Source organism: Typopeltis vanoorti, chromosome 18, assembly GCF_054136105.1.
Source record: "Typopeltis vanoorti isolate ZY-2024b chromosome 18, IOZ_Tvanoo_1.0, whole genome shotgun sequence".
NCBI classification, from domain to species: domain Eukaryota; kingdom Metazoa; phylum Arthropoda; class Arachnida; order Uropygi; family Thelyphonidae; genus Typopeltis; species Typopeltis vanoorti.
The window spans coordinates 3,308,230-3,327,733 of NC_143566.1; the positions used below are offsets into that span (position 1 = coordinate 3,308,230).

At 35.5% G+C, this 19,504-nt stretch overlaps 1 protein-coding gene across 1 annotated transcript in view; it reads left to right on the forward strand.

Moving 5' to 3' along the window:
* ACC (acetyl-CoA carboxylase) overlaps window positions 1-19,504 on the forward strand; it is a 1,393,224-nt gene that overhangs the window by 1,007,491 nt on the left and 366,229 nt on the right. Inside the window, exon 40 of the mRNA XM_090408519.1 lies at window positions 3,000-3,131. Coding sequence (XP_090264645.1) covers window positions 3,000-3,131 — 132 coding nt within the window. The remainder of the gene's footprint in view (window positions 1-2,999; window positions 3,132-19,504) is intronic.

The following is a 19,504-nucleotide window of genomic DNA, read 5'->3' on the forward strand; positions in this document are numbered from 1 at the left end:
AAGAGGTACTTACAAAAGATCTGAAAACAATAGGTGAATATTACAAAAAATGGAGGCTCCAGCTCAATCCAGACAAAACAGAGGTATCAAGCTTTCACCTTAATAATCACATGGCAGATGTCACTTTACATATCTTCTTTGAAGGATGTTTACTATAACACAATAAGTTTCCAAAGTACTTGGGCATGACCCTGGATCGCACATTCTCTTACAAGCAACACCTAACAAACATTTCTGCTAAGTTAAGAACCCATACCAACATAATACAAAAATTAATAGGCACGACATGGGGAGCAACAGCTTATAATCTGCAGATTACAGCTCTTGGTCTAGTTTTCTCTGTTGCTGAATATTGCTCACCAGTGTGGCTAAATAGCACACATGTTAAACTTGTTGATGACCAACTAAATAATACAATGAGACTGATTTCTGGCACAGTTAAATCAATGCCCATACACTGGCTTTCAGCTCTTAGCAACATTGTTCCACCGAATCTGCACAGGACTAAGGCCTTACAGGAGTATAAGAAAATCTTGGAGAACACAGCCCTACCAATACATTTAGATCTCCCAGACTTAAGTGTACGACGATTGAGATCAAGACATCCACCACTACAATTAGCCCAGCTACTACTACTACAATCTAACTTTGACCTGAAGCAAAAGTGGCAAGAACAGTGGGAGAACCAGACAGATGACATCACAAAATTTTCTCTCAAAGAATTACAAGAAAGTTTTGCCTCCCATGAAAATCCTGGACTCAGCTTAATAGAATACGAACTCGTCCTGGTGTATGTACGGACATGCTTTTTAAATGGGGTAAATGACCATCCCCACATTGTGATTGTGGAGCTCAAAAACAAACTGTGGACCATATTGTGACTCAGTGTTTTCTCAGAGCATATTCAGGAGACAAATTGGAATTTTTAAGTGCTACACTTGAAGCTATGAACTATTTGACCAATATGGATGTAACCTTTTAATCTTATTTCTTATTGGTTTTTAAAATGACTTTTAATTTTATGTTTTTAAAGTGACAGTGTATTGTACTGCATGTTTTGTTATTCATGCCATATGAATAAATAAATAACTGCAAAAGTTCAAAAAGGTTCAAAGTGCCACCTGGACGGACCCTCCACCACCCAGCTATGCCTCTGATAGTGAATCATGCTCGAGTCATCTGAGTTCTGCATGCAGTTTGAGATGACAAAAAAGAATAGAGTGTATTGTCTTCAGTAAAGCCACCTGGGCGGACCCTCCACCACCCAGCTATGCCTCTGATAGTGAATCATGCTCGAGTCATCTGAGTTCTGCATGCAGTTTGAGATGACAAAAAAGAATGGAGTGTATTGTCTTCAGTAAAGCTATGAATGGTCTCTGACATTAATAATAAAGATCATATTAATGTATTAAGAGAAAGAGTGTAGGTGAGAGCACAGTCTTGAAGTACATAATAATTTTGCTTCATACGCTAGTTATTGAAAAATCAGATAGGAGGAACCATCCAGTGAAGAAGATGGCAGTCTACTGACAAAGGATAGGAGGGAGATGATAAGATAGTATCCTGGAAAGAAAGCATCATCAAATGCCTTGAAAATATCATGAATGACTACATGAGTTTCTCCAAATCTTTCCATGATCTGTGTCTAAAGCTGGCTAAGATTAATGTATTAAGAGAAAGAGTGTAGGTGAGAGCACAGTCTTGAAGTACATAATAATTTTGCTTCATACACTAGTTATTGAAATATCAGATAGGAGGAACCATCAAGTGAAGAAGATGGCAATCTACTCACAAAGGATAGGAGGGAGATGATAAGATAGTATCTTGGAAAGAAAGCATCATCAAATGCCTTAAAAATATCATGAATGACTACATGAGTTTCTCCAAATCTTTCCATGATCTGTGTGTAAAGCTGACTAAGATTAGTGAGGAGGATTACTGTAGGAGGGAATGGCAGAATCCATATTGGTGATCACTAATCAACCAGTGGGTCTCCAAGTATGAAGACCATGGAATGTTGATGACCTTCTCTGTAACTTTTGAGTGCATTGAGATGAAGACAATGGGATAATAATTTGATGGTTGGCTTCTATCTCCCCTTTTTTTGTTGGGAATAGACTGAATAAATGCTTTCTTCCATGCTGTTGAATTGATGTCAGATAACTAGGACAGCTTCTCAAGACATTAACACTAAGAGTGTTAATTCTGGTGCACAAGCTTTTCATATGACTGGAGGACTTATTAGCACAAAGGCAACTGAGTATTTATTTCATCTCCATTTGTCAAAAGACATACTGAAAGTGGTTTGTGGAATAGTAGGGGAAAATTTGCTTTCATCATCTAAACAATAGCTTGAGGAGAAGGTGATGTCAAAAGGTGTATTATCTTTAGATGTTGCCATTATTCCATCATGATAAGCGAGAGGTGTGGAAATATAGTAACTTTGCATCAATAACTTTGGCAAGGGAATGGCAAAGGCTTGACTGTCATTTAAAAGTAGGCAAGCTTTAAATTTGCTGATGATTTCATTGTAGTTTTGGGGTGTAGTGTAATCTTTATTACATGACTAAGAGGCTGGAGTCTTCAGCCACTCAGCATATGCTGCACTTTTAGCTTTGATTGCTTTTGCACATTTGTTGGAAAACTAGGCTTGGAATTTTGTATAGAATATAGAAGTGTGGTTAGCAGTTTTCAGGACTAGATTTTTTGCTTATAGGGTGGTAAATAAGTGTAATTAGTTTCCAGAGGTGGTGAGTGCTTCATCGATGAATTCAAGGAGAGCCACAATAGCTATTACATTGAGTGGATCTCCCACAATCAGACGTCAACTCCAAGGAGATGCTTGAGAAATAATAATAATAATAATTATAGAAACATTAAAAATGCTAAGAGTTGGTATCATAATTCTGAATACTTTTTGAAACTGCCTTTGTAAATTGGAAGTTATTTTACAACTTAAAAACTATGTTTCTAATAATCTTTATTACTACTTGAATTAGGTTGGAATGGTTGCATGGAAGATGACTTTATTCACTCCTGAATTCCCTACTAGCCGTGATGTTATTGTTATTGCTAATGACATTACTCACTTGATTGGAACTTTTGCTCCTCAAGAGGATCTTCTGTTTTTGGTAAATAAAAGGGAATCTGCTAATTAATAACACTTATTTTTTTGAAATAATATTATGTTTGAATAAAATACGTTGAATGATTTAAAAATATATGAACTATGAGAGGTATAGTAATAGATTTTTATATGACCAGATTATCAGTAAAAACTCTGTTCATTATGTTTTACACAGATTTCTGAATATATCCTTAACTTATGAGTTATTTATGCTTTATTACATTTCTATGTTTTGCTGAAATAAAATATTGATATCAATTTGAATCACCAAGCTGCCTTTGACTGCATCAAAGCCAGTCAGGTGGTTGTTTTCTGTTTTGTCTTTAACATTAAGGACCTAAATGGCTATATGCATTATCATTGCTTTAACACAGGTACTATCATTGATGCATAGTTCAAGGTAATGGTTATGTGAGTTATGCCCATTAGAAGGTGAACAGAAATTAAATGGATTAAATAAGAATCAAATATCTGTTCTATGAAAGCCAAATGACTTATTCCTTTAGGATAAGTAATTTAGGTTATTATTATAATTATTAACATCTGAACTCCATGGAGTCGGAGACTCATCATGGGTGATACATATTATTGCACACAATGCTCATCCAACCATGCTTTAAACTAATCAATGTGTCTACATCTGCAACACAGTTAGGCAATGCATTCCACTCACCAACCACTCTCCATTCAAAAAACCTTCTTCTCACTCCTTTGGCCTCTTGTTTTACTACCCCCCCCCATTCTATGAAAAATCGCTTCCATGTTAACCTGATAACAACCCCTGACCAGCTTATATGTCTCAGTTATATCCCCTCCCCTCCTATTCAGGAGGCTCTGCAACTTTCAATCTGTCCTCGTAATCCATATTCCAAAGACCACTGATCACCTTTGTGAATCTTCTCTGGACCCTTTCCAATAATCTGTGTCACCATGAAAACCCGGCAATCAAATCCGTGCCCAATAATCCATATGAGGCCTGATCAAGACCTTATATAATGGCATCATAACCTCTCTATTTCTGCATGTCAGAGTCCTCTGCATCATTGCCATTATCTGATGTGACGTCTTCAAAACTTGTGCAGTTCGGCACCTAAATTTCAGGTCTTTGTCCACCATCATCACTCCTAGATCTCTCATCTTCTCTACTTCCTTTAAAGCACCAAGTGTATACTTCGCATTCCATCGTTACTTATCAAATCTTAAAACCTTACACTTTGCAACATTGAACGGATAGTTCGCTTACCTGCCCATTCATCCAATCTATTCAGGTCTTCCTGCAAAGCCATAACAGCTGCTTGAGTATGAATTGCTTTCCCAAATTTTGCATCATCTGCAAACAGCTGCATATCACTAGTTAAACCCATCCCAATATCATTAACATACAAATTAAACAACAGTCGCCCCAAAACTGACCCCTGCAGCACACCACTAGTGACCTTTCTCTTTCAGGATACTGCACCCCTATATACAACTTTCTGATACCTATCCAACTCAGGAGTCTGTTATCCAATCGTATTTGTTTCAATTTATTTAAGAGCTTGTCATGTAGCATTCTATCAGAAGCCTTTGCAAAATCCAAGTACATGTATATTCATCTCCCCTGTCCAAGGTATTTGTCACCTTGTTATAATGCATAAGTAAGTTAGTGAAACATGATTTCCATTTAAGAAACTCATGCTGATAACCACAGCGAATACTGCTGTTATCAACCCATTTCTGTATCCTACCTCTCACCAACCTTTGTAGTACCTTCACCATAGCTCCAGATATACAGACCAGCCTATAATTTGAAGCTACAGCTTATCACCACCTTTATGCAGTGGAACAATTTTACCCTCCTTCCACTCCCTTGGAACCTGTGATGTTGCAAAACTCTTATTAAACAGGCATGCCAATTCTACTAATTCCCTGGAACATTCCCTTAAGTTGTGTGGCGATATATCATCAAATCCTATCACCTTATTGACATCAAGTTTATTTATTCCTTCAAATACCTCCTGCTCACTCACAATTAAGCCATCTTCTGCTATATCCTCTACTCTTAAGTTCCTCATGATTCCACGCCGATCAGGATAAAACACCCTTATAAATTGATCACTCAATACCTCAACAATGTTTTCTACCATTCTGCCACTTTCATCGATTAACATCACCTTAACCATGATCATTCTTCCTTCTACATGCCACATATCTAAAAAAATCTCTGGGTTTTTCTTTGCCTGATTTACCAAATTATTCTATTCATACTTTACTTTTGTTTTCCTTACTAAATGAGTCCCTCTTCTGGCTTGTTCTTTATACCCTTCATGTAATTGATTATTACCATTATTCATCTCTTACTTCCTCCAGAGTACTTTCTTTTTCCAGATTACATGCTTAAACTCTATATTCATTAATTTTACACCTATATTATTCAGCCTTTTGGCATTTGGAATACATTCACACATTGATGCTGTTATGTATTTCTTTGTTAGTTCTCATGCAGCATTTATTTCCTTACTGCTCAACTCCTTGTTCCATGTTATAGCTTCAAAACATCTCCTAAGCTTGTAATAATCACCAGCCCTATAATTCCACATAAATCCTTTCCTCACAAAAGTCTGCATATGACTAGCCACAACACAGGTGATCACTTCTTAATCACTTTCACCAACAGGAGGAAAGTGTGAAATCCTTCTCACAATTACATCCTCTGATGAAATGATGAGATCTAGAACTCTCGATCATTGCCTGCCTTCCTTTAATGCTGCCTGAGATAGTTATCTATCAAGAACTTGAAAAATTCATTTTCGTTATTCCCAAATGCTATCTCTTCATTCCAATCTCTACTGCCATAATTAAAATCACCCATAATAATTACCTTTCCTTTGTTCACTAATCCAAGTTGTTTATAGATTTCATCATCACCACCCTCCACATTCCCAGGCCTATAGCAACATCCAACTAAATATGTCTTCCTCTCAACCTCCTTGTTATGCCACACTGCCTCATAACCACTGCCACTATTTCCCCCTTTCATGTCTACTTTATGTGGACTTAATGCTCCTGCTATCATCAGCATCACTTCTTCACCACTGATTCCATTTATCAAGGGAGTTTGTAGTTGATTTCTTATTTTATTCTTATTTATTGTCCCTGCTGAAAATATTCTTTCAGTTGTTGCTGATGAATGAGGAAGGTACGGTACAGCTTTAACTAGTGTTTTAAGTTAGGAAACATTTGTTCTCCTACAGCATTTTCCTTTTCAAAATCTTTGTTGCAAAAAACCATGAATTCTTGATCTTTTTTCAATGCTTCTACAGTCTTCAATAGTTGCCATTCTCTCTCAAGCTCCTCATAACTATTTTCTTCAATAAATTAGAAAACTTTACAGCAAGTGGCATTATACTGTAAAAATAGTCTGATTTGCACATTTCGGGATTCAGCATCGCTAAACTTTGAGAAATCATGCTTGTGTCACTGATTGTGACTTATGGGGAGGTAGGAGAAGAGAAAAATATTAAACTCGTATGTCTAACTCTCATGTTATTGTTATTATTATTATTCGGAAGGAAGAAACTACTAGATCAATTGGCAAATGTTAATTAACTCTTCAGCGTTAATTAACATTCACAACAATACTCTAGAACACTGAAAATTTATAAAAAGTATTAGATCTAGTTAGAAAGTACTAATGGTGGGGTCACACTGCTTCTGTCTCTATTATCAAGTATGCAATTAGTAAGTAAATGGAAATTACAGCAGGATCAGTTAATAAACTAGATTTAACATATCATATTCTTGTAGAAAGGCTTATAAGCTGGTTAAACATGATAATTAATACTTAAGGAATTGACAAAACCTACATATGGCTTCGCTATGTTGATGATGTGTTCGCTATTTGGCCACATGGACCGGATACGCCCCTCTTCTTTTTAACACACTTAAACAATCAACACCCTAGAATCAAGTTCACCCTGGAAAAAGAGGAAAACAATAGCCTCCCCTTCCTAGACACACTGGTCACCCGCCAACTTGATGGTACCTTGGTTTTCTCAGTTTACAGAAAACCCACCCATACAGGCAGATACATTCACCAACAATCCCACCACACCCCCTCACAACAATATGGAGTTATTAAGACACTATTAAATGGGTCTAAACTAATCTGTTCAAATGACCAAGCCCTAACCACTGAACTAAATCACATCCTTAACACTTTCTCAGCCAATGGCTACCTCCCCCTCCTCAAAAAAAAAAAAAAAAAAAAAAAAAAAAAAATACTAAAACCAGTTATCCACAACCCACCTCCCCCTTCACAAAAAAGATTACTTTAAATACATCACCATTCCCTACATCTGAGGCACCTCAAAAAAAATCAACCAAATCCTAAAAAAACATGACTTGACCTCTTGTTACAGACCATATAGAAAATTGGCATCCCTTATCCGCTCCACTAAAGACCAACCACTTCCTTTAGACCTACCTTGTGTATACCAGGTCCCTTGCAGCTGTAAATTGTCCTACTTTGGCCAAAGAGGCAGGACAGCAAATATCAGAATCCCAGAACACAAGGACTACATCCGATTTTACCAGTACAGCCACTCTGGGCTTGCAGACCATGCTCTGGATACTTGCCACAGAATAAAGAAAGCCACAGTAATGCACCTCAGCAAGTTCAAATATGAAAGACTATTCATGGAATCAGCCTCAGCCCTTAGGAACATGCCAAACCTCAACAAATTTGGATGCATGAGACTGCCTCAAATTTGGGAAACATACATCAGAAGAACATTTTATCCAAAAATCCAAGAACACGTAATATAGCCCACCGGGGTCACCATCAGACTTTAGGAAGACGGTAGCTTCCTCACTTCGTTTCTCATTTGCTGTTATGTAGTACTTGCATGCATGTGTCTTTATCTTAAGTTCCAATGAAAATGGCAACGTGACTTTGCCGAAATATTGGAAAGTATGTATTAAAGTTGATTTAATTTATATTTCTAGTGTACGCTGTCAATTCCTTAAGTATTAATTATAACATATCATATGTATTAATATATCTAATATCGCAGGAAAAAAAATACAGTTAGGAACTTCCAGCATCTTAAAGCACAATAATAAACCTCTAAAGAACAATCTTAATAAAGGAGAAATAGCAGCCATAAAAATCACTTAAAATGAATGAAAATATAATAATTACCAAGCCAACAAAGGTAATGTTAGTGTCATTTTTTACCAAATGGCTTACCTAGAAGACACCAACACATATCAATCATTTTGTAAAACTCGATGTAGCTTAAAAATATCAAAGCACTTTACTTTGATTTTTACTAAGGTCAAGTCTCATGAGAACTGTTACAAAAATAACCTTGTTTGTCTCTATGTATTTTATGTTAAAGATTAATGTAAATAACCCTATGGGAATTGATTGTATTTACTGTTTTAACTAAAGTTTCTAGAATGTCAAAAACAAAGGCAGTGCTTTGCCATTGGAAGTTTTGTATAAGAGCTATGTATAAGAGCACAAGAAAGTTGTTTACAATTAAGTGTGTGAGAAAGTTGTTTGTAAGCTCTGCACATGAACACCTTCAAAGTTAATATCAAAGAGATCTGCTAGTTTCAGAGAGGTTTCCGCTGTCCAACAAGACAAGGAAAAAAGAGTGCACGGAGCAGATGAAAGAATGGGCTGGTCTTAACTAATAGATCAAGGAGAACTGCCAATTTCTTTGGGGCATACAACCCTTGGTGCAAGGTCCAGAGAAGGCAAAAATAAAAGGATACAGAGCTTGAACATCGTGAAGAGAGTCCATGTCCATTTGCCGAGAGAGCAGAGGCGAAGCACTGTTAGAAGAGAGCCATAGGCTCTGCCTATGTTCTTCACAGCTGATGCCAAGTGCCGGTTGGATGTCCTAGTGCTGCGGGAAGTCAACGGAAGCCAAAGGCCGCGGAACGATCTTCAAGCCTGAATGCTGAAACTTCTTGCCTGAACTTTTGAGTACCGGGAAGATTGCAGTCCAAGATCTGCCAAATATTCCGATGAAGAGCCTCCTGAAACAAGACTCTCTGGATGGAAACCTAAGGCCTTTGATGCAGGATCTTTGGAAGGTGTCGTGACAAAGATCCTCTGTAAGTGTATTACATCCTCTAATGTGCATTCATTTTGTAATCTAAGAGATATGTCATAGATGGACTGATAAGAAATATTTATAAGAGAGTACTCTGATTTGTTGTTAACTGGAATATAAATTGTAAGATAACTTGCCATAGCTAGCTAATCTCTTTATGAGTAAATTAGTCTTAGCAATTTGATTTTTTTTTTAGCAGAGAAGTAACAGAGTAATTATATTGTATAGTCATTTAATATTGAAAAGGGAAAGTTTGTTTCTTTATACCAAAAGTATAAGGATTGGTAGAGAGAGAGAGAGAAACTTCCCTATCACTTATTTAATGTACTTTGTTTTTATTGTAAATAAAATGTGTTTTAATTATATGTCAATAGAGTGCTGCCTGATTGTTTATTTTACAATGCACTGTTCCTAAATAAAGGGAACTTAAGAGCGGAAAACCAAGTAAGATAGCCGAAGTATAGTTAAAGGCAAATAAACCATGAATGTTTGTGTAAAGTTTTACTGAAGGAATTTGTGTTAGAGAAAGGGAGAAGTCAACTGGCCAAATTACTGAGTTTTATGCCAATTAAAATATACTGGTGGTACAGTCTTTTCAAATAAATTTTCTAGTATCCATAGGCATAAAACTCGTAGTGCGAAAGGTAGCTAAACTAAATAAACAATCGTAAGATAAAGGAAGTAGAATAAGAAAGGAAAATATTTAATAATAATAATAATAATGGTAGCAATAAATAGCCTCAGTTTACAATTTAACTATTATTCAACAGAACACATTAAAAACAGAATTTTTTAAATAAGTGATGACATGGCTGACAGATACAGTTAAAAAGTTGATACCATTTTATACACACTCCCCAATAATTTCTAGTGTTCCAAAAATTCAAAAAATTAAGTATATTTGTGGTCAAAAGTTGAAAGAATCGACAGCCTTCATTATCACCTATCCAAGAAACTAGAAACAGCAATGAAGAAGTTGTTAGATCCTTCAAGAATTTACAGTCCTCCAAAAATACATAAAAGTAAAGTATATCTGTGGCAGTGGTGTAGCTAGAGCTTTTCCCACCCTCTCAGTACACATGAAAAATACTACAAAAAGTCAAAACGACGTATAGGGAAATAAATTAAAACACTATGTTTATTTTTGAAGTAAAGCATTAATTCCAACATTTTAAAATGTTATTTTTCTTGCTTTTCTGTTAGCAAAATTGTCGATGACATTGGCGAAGTCTATTTCATAGTAATGTAGGTAATCTAGGGAATGGGAAATAATCAATTTTAATTTAGAAAAACTCCTCTCACAACTAGCAACACTTACAGTAATTATGAGGAAAATTCTCAGTAGTAGTAGTACAATATTTGGAAATGAGTTCTCAAGACTGTATTTTAGAATTAACTACAAAAGTTCAAAAACGTTCAAAGTGCTGCCCCATCTGTCCCCCTCCCCTCTAGCTATGCCTCTGATCTGTGGTCAAAAGTAGAAAGAATCTACAGCCTTAATTATCACCTAGCCAAGAAACTAGAAACAGCAATCAAGAAGTTGTTAGATCCTTCCCCCTCCTTTTAACAGAAATATGTGATAAGAAAGGAGGGCAGTTTGTTAATGTGTGGAATGAGTTTTGAAGGAAGAATTCAGCTGCATAAGAGTGATGGACTAGATTTGAATAGTTTTAGTGTGAGTCATTTGGAGAGACTGCTGGTGAAAGGGAATAATGAGTGCAGAGAATGAATCTGAACAAGTAAAAAGCGATGTGAAAGAGCAGGAGAGTAAGGTAGGAGAGATTGATGCATAGGAAGGAGAAGTTGGTGTTATGAGCATAGAGAATGAGAGAACTAATATGCAAGACAAACAGGGAAATGGAGGAACTCGAAGTGGACAGGGGAACACAGCTTGAGAAAGGTTGATACTAAAAGAGGATGCAATTCTGTATGTAGACAAAAAGGTAAGGGAATAACCTGGGATGTATGGAAAACATTTGGATTTGAAAATGGTTCTGGTACAAATAAGAAGAAAAAGAAATGATTTAATGAAAGCTTTAAAGAAGTCACATCTAATAAGTGGTATCAGAGAAACTCATTATAGATCCAGGAATGAACTGTTTTGTTTGTATGCTAGAAGTATGAGAAACAAGGGAAACGCATGCTTTGATTTACATCGTTCACCCAAAAATTTGGCATAAGTGAGACATGGTTGAAGAAGGATGACATGCTAACATGAATAGAGATGGAAGGCTATGATGTATTTCATTAAGATAGAAAGGGTAAAGAGGGAGCTGGAGTGCTATTGATGATAGAAAAAGACTTATGTCCATACAAGGTAGAGATGCAAGGGGAGGGGGGAATAATCGTAGTGGTTTTGAGGCAGAATGAAATACATTGTTGGATGTTGTTATAGACCTATTGTGGAGGATTGTGACCAGGAAGTGTATAAGCAAATTAGACAAGCAAATAAAGAAGGGTAATTAGGACAATATAGACTGGGAGGACAAGATAGCAACTGGAAGTAAAGGAGTTTTTGAGGGACAACAACCTCAAGCAATATGTAACAGAGCGCACACAAGGATTGAGGATCTTGGATTTGATCATCTAATCAGCGGATGTTATTATAAATGAGGTGACAAATCTCCCTCCAGTTGGTGAAGTGATTACCTGGGTGATTATCAGCCATGTGAGGACTTCTGTGATTACGAAAAGCTCATGAGACAATTTGGACCTGTAGCATGGAATGAGGAGTTGGGTGGAAAGGAGATCAGTGCTGCTTGGATAATATTCAAAAACTATCTAGTAGAAGCAATAACTAAATATATTTCAAAGATTGTTAGGTGTGAAATGGATGAATGAAGAGATTCTTATTATGGAGTCAACATAAGAGGAGTGGCAATAATCCATGAGGAATACACAGATCATGCAGGAGGATGACTTGGTTGGTAAGGGTAACAAAAGATCAGTATGAGCAGCAGTTAGCTAATGAAGCCAAAAAAAAAAAAGTGAAAGGAGTTCTTTTGATATGTAGCTAGCAAAATTTCAACAGGAGTTAGAACCACTTTAAAACTATGTGTAAAATAATAATAATAATAATTGCACATAACACTTTGGGGTGTCAGTCGGATTCCCAGGAAGAAATGTTTCAATACGGAATCACACTGAATTTTGATTAGTTCCACCTGTAAATTGTCATCAATAGTTTCAACATCAATCGATAGAGGAGAAGTAAATTAGTTCCAACTGTAAATTGTCATCAACAGTTTCAACATCAATCGATAGAGGAGAAGTAAATAGGTGAAACTGATTTTCATATTTCTTAAAATCTAAAAATCTTTCGAATTCATTTTCTAATAACTTAATTTGATTGGCATATTCTGAAAATTTCAGTTTCAGCGATTTTTGTAATGATGATTGACAACATTCAAAATGGGATAATTTTTTTTTTTTTAATTTGTTTTTGCCAAAGTGATAATTTCTATTTGAAAATGTTAATATTCTCAAATAACATGGTAACTCCTTGATGTTTGCCTTGTAGCTTAAGATTAAGTTGACTAAGGTGACTTGTAATGTCAGCTGAAAAAGCCAGGTCCTTGAGCCATTGATCATTTTTTAATGTTTCACTTTCAATTTTTATTCAATTTTAAATTTAATTTTTCGATTCTAAAAAAATGGTAATTTCGTCCAGCAATTCGAAGAATCGCTTAAAAATTTTATGACTGGAAAGCAATCTAATTTCTGTATAATAAGGTAGATCGCTATATTCACTTTCTATATCTTCTATAAAGTTACTAAATTGCAATGATTAAGCCCATGTGCACGAATATAATTTACAATTTTACTGACATTTTTTAGGACATGTCCAATATTTAAAACTTTGAAGCATAGTGTTTGCTGATGAATAATGCAATGAAAATGTTGAAATTATTATTACATTGTTCTTTGCATTTTTCTTTTAAATTTGTAACAACTCCTTTAACAACAACAGTCATAGCAAGAGCACCATCAGTTGCAGGACAAGCTAGCTTTTTTAACGGTAAATTGTATTCATTCAAAACTTCCATAAGGGTGTCAAAAATATCAACTACAGTGGTTGTATCATGCATAGGAATAATTTCTAGAAGTTCTTCACTTACTTTTAAGTTCATATCACATCCACAAATAAAAACAGTGCCAGCTGAGCGATATCCCGTACACCTGTACTTTCATCAATTGCAAGGGAATAGGTCTGAAATGTTGGAATTATTGATTTTAGTTGATTCCTTAAGTTCCTGGCTATATCATCAATTCTGCTAGCAATGGTATTTTGAGATCTTATATTTTTAAATTTCTTTAATTGATCAGGACACAACACTTCAACTGCTTTAATAATACATTCGCGAATAAATTCCTCTTCAATGAATGGTTTCGACTTGCTTGCAATTAAATGTGATAACAAATAACTGGTTTTTACCATAGCGCTGTTATCTTCAATAGGTTTGGTAAATACACTTTGTTGATTTTGAAGTGTCAACTTTAATTCTGACAATTTATCTTCATGAAGTTTTGCAACATATTTGTCATGGTTTTCTTTATGATTGGTATCATAATGCCTTTTAATATTATATTCTTTGCAAACTGCAATAGAGTTTCTACATATCATTCATAAAAAATTATTTTTTTCCTTGAATACAAAAACATTGTAACTCCCATTTGTCTTGAAAACTACGATGTTCTTCTTAAAATAATCGTTTTTTACTCATACTTGTTGAAAGTTTCGACATTATTTTTATAAATTCTTTATTAATTATAATGAAAACACTACACTTTCTTATGACTTGAAAATCGCTAATGGCTAGCCTCTGATTGCTGTGGTCAGCCGCATATGTAGACTTGCTCGTTAAACTTCTGTAAAATTCAATATTTATGCAGTGGTATAACAAGATTTTTTGAAAAGAGAAATAGAACATTATTTCCTTTACAAATTACAGAGTAGTTTGGCTTATAAAATAATCTTAAGTGGAAATGTTAATTTCTTAAATATGTTTATTTAATTCAGTGTTGTCAAAAGTTAAATAACCTTATTGGTTACAAAGTTTGGCTCGCTGCATGTTACTTGTCGGTGGGCCTCATGCGGCTGCGAGCCACGTGTTTGACATGCCTGCTATAAATACTGTTACAACTTCTGTAAACCACAGAATTGCACAAACCAGATTCCATTAGTGGGACTGTGTGCAGTCAACATTTGCGCATTTATCAGTGGAGGGAGAGAGAGAGTTGTAAAGCTGTACGGGTTAACATGCAGTGGGGAGATTATGAAAATCATGTAGCTGTAAGAGCACTTCACCAGGGTTGAATGCAGCCACCTGTTATTTGGTGGCTGCATTCAACCTGCATTCAACATTTCAATAGTCTGAAATGTTTTTGTTTCAGACTATTAACCATTACAAAAGATATATCTGACTGCCGAAGAACATGTCGACCACGATACATTAATTAACATCTTGTGAGGGCTGTGAAGGCATGCATCTGCTATGAGAAAACAGAAAGTGATGTCATTAGAGATGGATTTCACAGAGAATGATGTCACATGTACTAACTGATGATCTGGGGATGAGAGCTTATCATTTTATTGGACACTTCCTAACACCATAACTTATGTGGCAGAGAGTGATAAAATTAAAAGCACTTTTCTGGTGATTTGGGAACAACAGACAGATATCTTTTTTCACAGATAAGATTTTCACCATTGAAGAATCACCAAAACGATCGGGTATATGCCCCGGATGGTCACATAGCATTCGCAGCATCACCCAAGATTCAGAGAGGTTTCAGTGGGGAGCGACATATCAGGGTGGTATCCAAATTCCATTTCTTTCTGTAGGAAAGAGGTCAAACTCTCTGCCAAAGTGGAATAGGGCATTGTGCTGGAACTTGTGGAACGGAACCTGAACAACACCTTGTTTCAATGTAAGCAGTGGACCTTTCAACAGGACTTTCTCCCTGAACACAAAGCAAGGACCAAAGCCTATTTGCATATTATGCATTACAGAGGGGAAAAAAGATTTTCTTTTTGGATATACAATAGAAAGATGACAAATGATACATGAGTGATAGAGAGGATTTGTCTTTTTAGTAAAAGAATCACCATTACAGTTCAGTATTACTCTTAGCTGTCTTTCAGTTGAAGTGTATCGTCTTTGGGAATCCAGTTGGATTCCACTTCTCAATGAATTTGGTTACAGTTTTTTTTTTTTTTTTATGATAATCATATTCCATCAAAAGCCTACTTTGTAGTTTCCTGTGTAGGTTCCACATGAGGGTTTGTTCTGATTCGGTGATTGATGTGCTGGTTATTTCTTGCATGCTTAAGATAGAAGATATATTACTATTATTATTATTACCCTAAGATCCCATTGAGTCAAAGACATATTTAGGAGGTCCCTTTTTCTTACACACAGCTCATACATTGCCTTAAACTCATTCAAATTCTCTGCAGACACCACACTCTCAGGCAAGGCATTCCAATCACTCAGTGAAAACACCTACTTCTCACTATCTTGTTCATACCCTCCTTATACAGCTTCCAAGGATGACTTGTTGTTTTTCCCTGATCTCTCAAAATTTTATGAAAAACCTCTTCAACGTTGATGGAAGTTTTTCACTTGGCTATGCTACTAATTATACATTTGGTTTAATCCTTTATCCAAGTGTAAGCAAACAAAGTTTATGCATGAAGAATTTTCATGACTGGGTACCACGAGTTGCCCCAGTCCTGAAAATACTTCAGGTGCAAAGTTTGTTTGCTTACACTTGGATAAAGGATTAAACCAAATATATAATTGGTAGCTCTTCAACATTGATCCTCTAACAACCCCTTACCAACTTGTACATCTCTATCATATCTCCACCTCTCTCCCTCTTCCTCCTATCCACTAGACTCTGAAAATTGCATCTTCTCAACTTTTCTTCATATTCAACATTCCAGAGATTAGAAACTGCCTTAAGTCAGTCGCCTACAAACCCACTCCACCATTTCTTTGTCCTTTTGAAAACCAATTGACCAAATCTGTGCATGTGTACATGTGGGGCCTAATCAATGTCTTATACAATGCAACAAGAATCTCCATAAACAACAAATTAAACCATAACCACAGTAATTAACGTTAATGAAATGAAAGTACAGATATTTCTTGCTGAAAATCACAGTAGATCATCAGTGCATAGAAACAAGTAAATCAAAGAAATGGGAATACAATGTACATACAGCAGTCGACTGAATTGTTTACTGAATAACTTAGTTATGTCTAAAGCAGCAGTTACTAATCTAACATTTTCATTCATCAACATCATCTTACTATAATCATTCTTCTTCCTACTTGGTACATATTGAAAAAGCTCTCGAAGATTTATCTTGGTATGGTTTACTAATATCTGCTCTTAGTACACTCTCCCTGTACTTGCCTATTGTGTCATCTTAATGGCCTGCTCTTTATATCCTTCATACAACTAATTATTACCATAATTCATCTTGTACTGTCTCTCCAGTGCTTTGTTCCAGATTTCATCCATTTTACCCCAGCCTTATACATCCTTTGGACCCTCAAAATACATTTACACATTAATGCTGTTGCTGTTAAATATCTGTTTTTCAGTGCCCAGGCAGCATTTATTTCCTTCCCACTTAACTCCCCATTCCATGCTATAGCTCCACATGTCTCCTGAGCTTTTTATAATCATCAGCCTTGTAGTTCCGCATATAATTTTCCCATACTAATGTCTTCATATGGCTAGCCACAATCCAAGTTATCATTTTGTGATCACTCTATCTTTAGGGAAGTGCAACATCTCATTCACAATCACAAAATGTGATGAAATGATCTAAAACTCTTGATCCTCATATGGTCCCTCTTTTACATACTGCTTGAGATATAGTTATCTCTCAAGAACTCAAGAAATTCATTTTTCTTATTCTAAAATACTGTCGTTTAATTCCCATCCATATTAGCATAATTAAAAATCATCCTTCCCTTGTTCACTAATCCAATTTGCATATGCATTTCTTCATCACTACACTTCGCATTCACTTTGACCTGTACCAGCATCCAACTAAATATCCCTTCCTGACATCTTCCACTTCACATCATACTGCTTCAGAACTTTTGCCACTATTTCCCTCTTACATGTCTATCTTACAATAATTTCCCCACTATCTTCATCAGCACCATCCTCTCCCTTTCTATCCTTGTGAACACATCCTTCCATTTCTGATTATAAATAATTTTTCTATATTTCTAAATAAATTTCTGTTTCTACATATAGTTCTAAATATACAGTGGATAAATTTTGAATGGATACTAGAGGAGATGTAGAATGTTCAGTATAATACGAAATTACTGATCAGGGGTTTCGTAATTACATAATTTTCATTAATACATACTTGACCTTGATTTGAAAACAAACAGCCCTAAAGTTTTGCATGTTAAAATAAAATAAATCAGCAAAAGTTTGGTTGGCTCCTAATTTCTCAACAGTGTAAAGACTAAATAAAAAGACCTTTGATATTTTGTTGTTCGAGGATACATAGTAGTTGGTCAGCGAATTTAGTGCTCCTGTAAAGTTGGTGATTTTTGTCTGTTTTATTGTGTTTTCCTTTACAAAATTTGTGTTTTGTAGTATAACATTGTAGATTTTAATGTTTTATATTTTAGTGTATTTAATATTTTATCACATATTTTTATTAAGATATTTCAATATTTGTATACATTTAAAATGGTCCCAAAAAAGGGCAAGAAATGTAATGCTAAAAAAAAGCACCGCAGGTGAGAACAAGAAGGTTAGCCCTGCTAACGAGGTTCTTGTACACATAGAAGAGGTTAGTGAAAATGAATTACCGTATTTGCCGGCGTATTATATGCACTTTTTTTCTTTGAAAATAGGTCTGAAAAACAGGGTGTGTCTTATATGCCGATACTCAGTTTTTTATTACTTTCATTTCTGGAATTTTTCTCTGTTCCGAGTTACACGATTTCTTTCTTGCTTCCTTGCGGTGTGTGAGAGCATTCCAGTTACTGGAATACATTCTAGTATTCCAGTTATGGATAGATAACATTTGGTCTAGGCGCTCTGGTGGACTGTTGAAGAAGCCTGCCCTGCTAGTGTGGGATCAGTTTCGTTCTCACAGAACAAAAGATGTTAAAAATAAACTCAAGCAATTGAAAACTCAGTTAGCTGTAATTCCAGGAGGTCTAACTAGTCAGCTTCAACATTTAGATGTCTGTATTAATAAACCATTTAAGAGATTTATGAAGGAGAAGTGGAACAGCTGGATGCAGTCTTCAGATTTTGTTACACCATCAGGAAGAAGGAAGAGGCCTAGCATTTCGTAAGTTTGTGAGTGGGTGAAAGCTTCATGGGATGCTGTGAAAACTGAGACAGTGGTTAAATCGTTTAAGAAGTGTGGCATTAGTAATGCACTGGATGGTACAGAGGACAATTTGTTGTATGAGGACTCAGATTTTGATTTAGAAGAAGTTTCAAGTGTCTCATCATTTAGCTCTGGAGATGAATTTCTGGGTTTTGAAGAAGAAGATTAAAAGGTGGGCTCTTTCTTGTTAGATTAGGTATTTGTTGAAAATAGACTTACTTATTACTTTATATTTGAAATACTCTAAATTTATTATAATATTCAGTGATAAAGTTTTTTTCCCTAAAAAAATGTGTACAAAAAAGGGGGTGCATCTTATACAGCAGCAAATACGATGACTGCCAAAATAGCGAAGTTGAAGCAGATCATCAGAAAGACAATGTGGGAATTGCAAAAAGTTGAGAGATGTTTAAATGAACAGAGGAAGAAAAAGAAAATTAAAATTAACAGGAAAATAAGAAACAACGAAGCAAGTAAACAGGTAGGTCAGGAAATAACGAAAATCATGTAAGTGATTTTGCTAGTAAAAAGAAAGAAGTTATTTGGTATGGTGACTCTATAATAAAACATGCTATAGATGAGCGAGTTATAACATTGAGTTTTCCTGGAATGAAAATTGAAAATATAACACAAACAATTCAAAAACAGAAAAGAAAAGTAAATGAAATCGTAGTTGTAGCAGGTACAAACAACTTAACTGGCGATAAGTTCAGTATGAGAGAGGACATGAAAGGGCTGGTGGAAGAAGTGAGAGTAAAGAGTGACAAAGCGAAAATCGTTCAGTATTTTACCTCGCTATGATAAAAATGAATTAAGAAGAATAGCTATGATGGCAAACGATTCGATGCATAGGCTATGTAGAAGGAATGGATGCGAGTTTTT